General features: G+C 44.5%; 1 protein-coding gene across 1 annotated transcript in view; it reads left to right on the top strand.

Annotated features, from left to right (window-relative positions):
- Positions 1-5,375: 5,375 nt before the first annotated feature.
- STMN2 (stathmin 2) overlaps positions 5,376-8,890 on the top strand; it is a 49,968-nt gene continuing 46,453 nt past the window's right edge. The window contains exon 1 of the mRNA XM_077876482.1: positions 5,376-5,625. Coding sequence (XP_077732608.1) covers positions 5,607-5,625 — 19 coding nt within the window. The 5' untranslated portion in view covers positions 5,376-5,606. The remainder of the gene's footprint in view (positions 5,626-8,890) is intronic.

Here is an 8,890-nt window from a genome sequence, read left to right as displayed (position 1 = left end):
AGCTCACTTAGTCCTCTTTGACTAAAAGGAAGATAGTGCTATTTTAAGAGAGAAATGGCAGTCTTAGTTTAACTAAGGAGAAGCATGTAGCAAAGTCCACCCAAGAGTTCAGCAAAGCCATACCCAGAAATAAAACACATCATTTTCAGTCACAAGAGTTCTCAGAAAACTCCTAAATAAGTACAGTTGCTTTCCCTGATAAATGCCAGTTTGCTTCAAGAAATATCCCCCCCGCCCCGGTTAAGTTTTAACTAGTAGTTAAATCCATGATGCTTGAGCTCAAGGCTAATGCTACTGTCAAATTGAATTTTTGATCAAATAGCTTTTTAAAAATACTACCTACATATATTAATTCAATTCCATTTGATAATAAAGCAGAACAGGAGTAGGATAAGTTCAGAGGGTCAGAGGATAAATTAATAAATGATTAATGGAAAAAATATCTCTGGAAGGCAGTATAATAAAATGCTTTTGCTTTTTCCCCCCTAATTCCTCCTTCTGGTTGTAATTTAAAATAAACAAAGTTCTTAGGCAACTACTGTTAATAGTATGTATAGTACAATGCTCATAGTGGGACTTCTGTTTAAAAAATAAAATAAAATGGGTCCTATGTGATAAGTAGAGTGAGTCATACTTCTCCTAGATTTCTCCTCCAGACACTTCAGTATTGTCTCCATTGTGTTGTAAGCTAAAATGCTGAGTGGAATCCCAAGGGGAATCAACTTCCCAGTTTCAGTGGTGTCCAACTAATGTTCTCCTTGGACTCAAACTGTAAATCAACTCATAGAGAGAAGGAAAGAGTCATAGTAGTTGCTGCCAAGATAGCAAACAGTCTTTCAACATACCAATTTAATGTAAGGATTCAACTTATTAAATTTATATTAAGTCCTTCTTATGATTAGAGCAAATTCATTTTGAGAAGAGTTCAATTATAAAACCATCAATAGGACTTACTAATTTCAATAGTCCATTTTGCTTCCGGGTAAATTATACAAATGACTAATATGTACAAGTCCCATTTGAACTTTCAGAAAACCCCAGGTACAAAAAAAAGGAGATAATAATTAACTAACCATTCTTCATCTTTAAACAACTGATCAAAGAAGAAACAATAAGGTATGTTCATTCACCATTGCAGAAAACAACTCTGACATGTTGGAAAATTCCTGAACAATATCGATTTCACTGTTAAGAAGGAAAACTATCTTTTCTTCCTCAAAATGACTTTCTTTTTAAATAACCCGTGACATATTGGACAATGCTATTAAAGGATGTTTGATTCTTTTTTTCATTAATCTGTAATAGGTTAAATATAGCAAAATAGTCAAAATGTTAGTCAATTAGCCATTTTTTCATCTTACTATTTTAAATGCATTTCTAATATCTTCAGCTATAACTGCATTCCCAACCACCTAAAAAAAATTCTATGGCCTTTTTTTTCCCACAAGCTTCCCTTGTAATCAACTGAGGTCAGATCAAAACAATTAATTCAGCTCTAACAGTATTTTTCATATCTTACTAACTTTTAATAATTACTTTAGGATTCTTTCCCAGACACTTGATTATTAATAGCAGAAAATCATATGACTACATTAGATTACATCAGCTAATCCTCCAAAGCAACTGTTCCTCTCCAGTTTGGGCAGAAATCAACACCTCAGGCCTCACAGAGATAATACACAATACACTGTAACCCACAGTAATTAAAATCTCTGTTAGCACATTTTTTACTTCTACAACTTCCTCTTACTGCTGTTAAAGATTTTTAAAGGTTAGCAAGGGTCTTCTACTGATTGAGTCCTACCTACCTATGTCCTTTAGGGAATGGGCAGTATATAAATAAAGAAATAAGAGTAAACATCTTATTCACTGCTTCCCACATGGAATTAGCAATCCTTTGCCTTTTTCTCAAATGTCAAAAACCACAGTTTTTGGATGGCTCTGGAATGGAGACTCAGGGAAATCACAGAAGTGTTAAATCAACAAAGATTAAAATCTCCATGAGAACAAGGTCTAAAATCCTTTTCACTATTCTGTCCTCAAAACTTGGCACAAAGCAAAGAAAGGTGGTTGAAAGTATCACTATTACTTCACTGGGTTCAGTCATTTTGAATTATGTTCAAATGTTTTATTATTGCTGTTGTTAGTTCACAAGCATTTGTTGACTTTCAACCATGTGAATCATGAAGCCAAGCACCAAAAAGGATATAAAGATATACACTACTCAGTGTCTACTCTTAAAAAGTTTAAATTTGTTGGAAACCATAAACATAGCAGCTACAGTTATTAAGTAACCATAGTGAGGGGTGCTTGGGTGGCTCAGTAGTGGAGTCTGCATTTGGCTCAGGGTGTGATCCCAGGGTGTCAGGGTGTGAGGGTCCTGGGATAGAGTCCCTCATCCGGCTCCCTGCAAGGAGCCTGCTTCTCCCTCTGCCTGTGTCTCTGTCTCTCTCTGTGTGTCTCTCATGGATAAATAAAATAAAATATTTTTTAAAAAGGTATCCATACTGATTTAGGCAGTTTATACATGAACCCTTTAGTCTACCCCAAATCCTGGGAGATAGGTACTTTTGGCTTTATTTTACATTTTACAAACCTAGTACCTATTTCTTAATTTAGGTGTCCCCTCATCCTTATCCAAACCATTTGCTTCAGGAAAAGCTGATTCTTATTTCCGGAGTGCTAGGCCTACTCTACCTCTGTAGTTAGATGAATCAAAAACAAAAACAAAACAACAAAAAGAAAAAAGGATCTTTTACTATCAGAGCCAGTTTGGTTGTTTTTTCTATACTTTGTAACCAAAATGCTCTAACTGATACACAGGATAATATTTGCCCTCCAAAATTAATAGCATTTTCTTGAAGAAGTGGGGGTTACCTTTTTTCATTGCATATTTTTTAGAAATTAGGGTGAAGGTTGGATGACTTCATAATATAGAAGCCCAAAATTTCACTAAATAAATATTTGTTGGGTGAATGAATACCTGAACAAATGAACATATAATGAATAAGTTATTAAATATAAAATAATTCCCTGTTCCTGATTATCCCTACCCTCCCAGGCCAAGATCCATGATTGAAATTGTTATGTTAAAAGAAAGAACAGGAATTGATTATAAGTCAGCTCTTTGAATTTATTTAATTGTTCTTAGCCAGTTGATGACAGCCTACTATTCCTATATTGTATAGTAAAACATACTAACCTACCCTCTCCCCTGCTTAGCATTACTTGAAAATCACACACAGCTGAGGTTAGGAGACTAATGCCCAGTAAGTCAGAAATAGAAAAAAAGACACACATCTAACACTTGCCCCTATATATACTGACTTCCTTCTCATATTCCTATCCATTAGTAAGTAATGTTCACCATAGGATTAGAAATTAGATAGTAGAATGTGTGTTTGTTTTGTTTTGTTTATTTAAAAGTGCAAAAGATCTTATTCAACTACTAGTGGTAGTTGTTAAAGTCCTTAATGCCATGACTTAGGGATCTTGTTCTCCAAGGAAGCTGAAGAATATGTAAAGATGATACATAGCCTGAGGGGAAAGGGTGTGGTGGGGAGAAGAGGAATACTCTAAAAATATGAGTCACACAGACATGCTGAAGGTCCTTCATCTTATGGCTGATAAGTACTCCACTGAGAAGGAATTAGCTCTCACGTTTAAAGTGGACAATGACCATAGAAAGGGAGAAAACGGTTATTTCCAGATGCTGGCAACTTCCATGCTGCTCTATTGCTGTGTCATACTCACAGACCTGTACAATGACGAGAGGAATAATTTCTAATCTTCCTGTTCGAGAAGTAATTTTATTGATCACCACTTTATGTTTTATTTTTCCTATGATTCAGCAGGTCAGAATTGCTCTAGTTCCAGTACTTTCCATCACTCAGCAAGATGTCTATGGGGTTTAAATGTCTTACAAGTTAACAGGAGGTGAAGAAATTTATTTCAGCACCAAGGAGAGTGCCTGTTACTTCCAAACGGTTTTTTATGTGTTCAAAACTGCGTTATTATTCATGAGGCTAGAAAAAAATTTTGAAATGTGATTTAATAGAAAGCTGCTAAGAATTTACTTCATTCATTAGAATAATCCCAATCATTTCTATAAAATTTAAAAATTGCCAGGATTTTGTATATGTTCATGATTTCAACAATGTGCTATTCTTTTGGCTTTCAAATGCAATAGAATTAACAATCCTTTGCCTTTTCTCTTTTCAAATGTCAAAAACCACAGTTTCTGAATGGATCTAGAAGGGAGGAAGACTCAGTGAAATCACTGAGTTAATTTAATCACTGTGTTAATTTAACAGAGATTAAAATCTCCATGAGAACAAGGTCTAAAATCTTTTTCACTGTTCTGTCCTCAAACCTTGGCATGTGATAAATGCTCAATTAATATTTATGCAAGTCTTCTAAGAAAGAATGAATTAATGAATGAAGTTCATTAAGTCAATAGGAATGAATTAGTGAATATCTTCTCTCTACCGAAAGGTCACATTTTGCACCTGGGAGTTCCTCACACACCACATTGCTCAGCCTGAATCCCAAACACATCTTTCTTTGGCCTATATCAATGAAGTCTCTGGATCTCTGAAAAACCATGCTCCAGATCACACCTTTCATCTCGGATGGGTTTTCAGTATAAAGGTTTCTCTTTTGAGACCTGCAAGAGTCACTGGGGTTTCAATCCATATTATCCTACATCTCCAAGGCAGAATGGCATTACCCACCTCTGGTTCCTCCAACACTCAAGCCAGTCAGCCAACCTGGTTCCTCCCTGTAAGCCCGTGGACAAGACACAGACACAGGTCCTCCTCCATAAGGTCCCCAAGTAGACCATAACTATATGTACCTATTCCTCAGCAGCCCAAACAGCCTCTTCCTTCTGTGCCAAGAGTAGAAAACACCAGGCCTCACTCTACTGAGAGACCTTCAAGAGACCAAGCTGTGCTGAGAGACAAAGGACGACAATGCAATTCTGTTTCAATCTGCCACCAATAGCCAGGCATGGGGTCAAGCTTAAATACCACAAACTACCAAACCAGGGCCAAGGGTGAAAGAGAAACCATGAGCAAGTAAAACCACAAATGTTTCCAATAGTCAGCATGTTGTGAAGACTTCTCAAAGCTCTAAACCCCTTTCCCTTTTTCTGTTTGTGCGATAAAACATGTGTGAACAAAGTCAATCCTCCTGGCTCCCAGGTAGGCACAGCCCAGTTCTTAGCTCCTAGGAGGCTTCTGGGCTAAGGCTCCACTCTACTTGGACTGTACTATCAGGCCCCCAAAACGGGGGGGAGCTGCCAGGGAAGGACGGATTTCCATTTCAAACTGCATTCTGGTACTTTGTACTCCAGCACCATTGGCCGATCAATATTTAATGCTTGGAGATTCTGACTCTGCGGGAGTCATGTCAGGGGACCTTGGGAGCCAATCTGCTTGAGCTTCTGAGTGATAATTATTCATGGGCTCCTGCCTCTTGCTCTTTCTCTCGCACGGTCCCACTCTGCAGACTCAGTGCCTTATTCAGTCTTCTCTCTCGCTCTCTCCGCTGCTGTAGCTGGACCCTTCGCCTTCGCCGCCGCTCAGCATCTGCACATCCCTACAATGGCTAAAACAGCAATGGGTAAGGCATCGCGCCCCGTTCTCCCTCGGCTCGACCTGGAGCCCACCTCTCACCTTCCTTCTTAGAGCTTTGAAGGCATTCGGAAATATTTTGTAGAGAAAAAGACGTTAATGGTAAAAAGAAAAGAAAAAAGAAAAAAAAGAAAAAGAAAAAAAAAAAAAACAGGAACCGGGAAGGACGAAGGCAGTTCTGCGGGTTTGGGAAGGGCAAAGAGGGGGGTCCCTGGAAATCTAAAACTAAAATTTTCTTTTGGAAGGTAGAAGCAGGTAAGTTGCCCTCCCGTGGGTAGAGAATTTGTTCTGTTTCTATGTTTAAAATTAGGGCCCAATAGTTGGGGGGTGGGGTGGGGGAGCTACCTTTACTGTTTGCCTTAAATGAGGTTAAGGGACATTTTTGGAAAGTGCTTCCTAACATCCTTTATTTCTTCTCTAGTTTAAAAAATAAAAGAAAGAAAAAAGAAAGAAAATGGGGAAGAGGGGAGGGAGGTGGGGAAAAGGAAAAAAGAAAAACGCGAAGTCAAATCGGTCCCTTCTAAGGTTGTTTGAAAGATGGGTGGAGACGGGGGGAGGGGGGCGGCGGGCGGAGAACGGGGCAAATTTTATGGTATTGTCTCGTCGGAAAAACCGCTAGTCCTGGGGCGCGGTGCGGGGAGGTTAGGGCGGGGGGTGGGGGTGCTACGCTCCTTTGTTTTAGGGAAAGGGAGGGGAAGGGGAGAGGAAGTCGGGGAGGGCAAGGAGGGCGCGGGTGGGCAGCTGCAGGGGCGGGGGAGCGCGCGGCGGGGCGGGGTGGAGGGACAGCGGTTTCGCAGGCGCTGGGGTGGGGTTTCTTTGTGTGAGGACGAGCGGTCCCCGGGGGAGGCACCTGCAGCGCTGGGCGCACAATGCGGACGGCCCCACCCTGTGTGAAGCCGCGCCGGCGCCCTCCCTCCTCCCCCCTGCCGGGTGCAGCAGCTTCAGCCGAAACAGGGCCGGGGTGGGGAGCGCAGCGCGACACCCCGGAGCCCAGCCGGGGGGGGGGGGACAGCAGAGCCACGCCCCGCGCTGGTCGCTCCTGCCTCCCAGCCTCGGCTTCCCAGCGAGCCCTGACCACTGCCCCTGCCTTCCCCACCCCGGCCTCATTGTTCTGTTGAAGGGAGAGGAGGCCAAAAGTGGGTTAACATTTTTTTTTTCTTTTCAAAAACCCACATTGCACACAGAGGGTGACTAGACATTGACGCGGAGAAAGGCTTCTTTGAGCCCATTGATCGTTCGGGGTAAAAGCTTCGGGAACCTGGGTAGGTGTAGATGCAGCAACACAGTTACAAAAGAGGCCAACTTCTGAGATCGAGCCACGTGAAATACCGTCTTCTAGGTCAAACGGGACCAAATCACCACAATTTCTATGGGCTCAACCTGAATACTACATATAGGAGAAACAGTTGAGACAGAGATTCCCCGGCCGGTCGTGCGCCTCTAAGCGCCCCCGCGGTTCCAGCGGCCGCTGGGGTGCAGGGCAGGGAGGGGCCCCGGATCGGGCGGCTGCTGAGGCTCCCCTCCCCGGGGACCGGGGACCGCTGCGGGATGCGCCCCGCGCAGCTCCGCCCTGCCGCACCCTTTCTGCCGCGCTGGGGGGACCTCGGGCTCCGAGGCTGGGCGTCGAACCCCGCCGGGGAGGGGCAGTTACGCGCTCTGCAGACCCAGGGCCCCTTTTTCCAGCCCCGCAGCCCGGAACCCCCCAGACGCCCCGCGCTCTGCGGTGATGCCCGGGGCCCCGGCCCAGGGGTGGCTCTGCAGAGGCCGCTGAGCCCCGCCCGGCCATACAAAGGCGCCGCCACGCCCCAGCCGGCCGCAGGACCGCAGAGGTGACCCCTTCCCGGAGGGGCGGCCGCGGGGTTTCTCCTCTCGCCCTCCTGCGGCCCGCGGAGTTCAGGCCACTTTCTGCCCCCAGCTGAAGCCCCGGGCCCCACGCGGGGTTCTCCCTCGGTTCCCGGGACGCGCGCCCTTTGCGGGAGACCGCGGCCGAGCGAGCGCGGCGCCGCCCCACCCCACCCCACCCCTCCCCTCCCCTCCCCTCCCCTCCCCTCCCGGCTGCGGCCCGGCCCGGCCCGGTCCGCCGCTGGCCGCTGGGGGGCGCGCTTGGCGAGCCGGCGCGTGGAGCGCTGCCAGCCCTGCAGAGCCCCGCGCCGCGCCCTGTGCGCTCCCCTCCCCCGAGCTGGGCGCCCGCCCCCGCGGGGCAGCCGGGGAGACGCGCTTCTGCGCAGTGTCCTGAGCTACCCCCGCGTCCCGCAGGTCGCGATTCACCCCGAGTCCAGAGAGGTCCCCAGGCCGAGGCACGCGGGGCGATCTCGCTCTGCGTTCTGCACCCACCCACCCCACCCCACCCCACCCCCACCGCCGAGAGGTTTCCGCTGCAGGAGGGCGGCCGCGGACTCATCGTTATCAGTATTATGTCAAATCTTTCTAATTATTCTTATTACTTCGTGACTCAGTAGCCTTATTGATCCAAAAGGCTTGAATGATTGAATTTCATTAAGCAGCATTAACCCTTGTTGCACTCACTTTTCTTCCTCCTACTCCTCCGTTCCTTACCCTCCAGCCTTCAAAACCAAGAATTTTTTTTTGTCCTGTTCATTTTACATTATAAAGCGGAATGTATTTTCAATTCCTGTCGGGATTACATATGTTCTTGTGGGTCTCATATTATGTGCAGGTGCTTACTAAGGGTAGAGTTTGTGTGCCAAAGATTGCTGGAAAATTCTCCGCAGATAATTGTTTGTGACTGCAATGGGTAAAATTATACATATATAATTGAGATGTTAGGATCTTCACTGCATATTCCATAAGGTCATATCTATCAATCAGTATATAAATAACAGGTGATGCACAAAATGTAACCGTTTCTTTTATTTTTTTTTTTGAATTGTTCTTCCAATTGCTGATTATTGACAGTCTCAATTCTACACAGAAACCTGGATCGTGAAATGGTAGACACCATCCCATTAATAAAAATCCCACCCAAAATATGACAATTGCAAGGGTCCTTTCTGCCATGAGTAAGCTGAATTTGCAAATCATGAGAAGAAGTACAACCCCTGCAATGCTAAAATAATGGATTTTGAAATCATTTCAGTTGCAAAGCATAATCAATTAATCACCAGGGTGGGTGCTTTTTCCTGATTCATTAAACAATTATTCAGCATGATTGTGCTAGGTGCATATAGTATTCCCCATTATCTTCTCTAATGAAGTGGGTGCCTTCTAAATGGATATATAAATAGCCGGAAGCG

The sequence above is a fragment of the Canis aureus genome, chromosome 28 (assembly GCF_053574225.1).
Source record: "Canis aureus isolate CA01 chromosome 28, VMU_Caureus_v.1.0, whole genome shotgun sequence".
Classification (NCBI taxonomy): Eukaryota; Metazoa; Chordata; class Mammalia; order Carnivora; family Canidae; genus Canis; species Canis aureus.
This window is presented reverse-complemented; position numbering and strand designations above follow the sequence as displayed.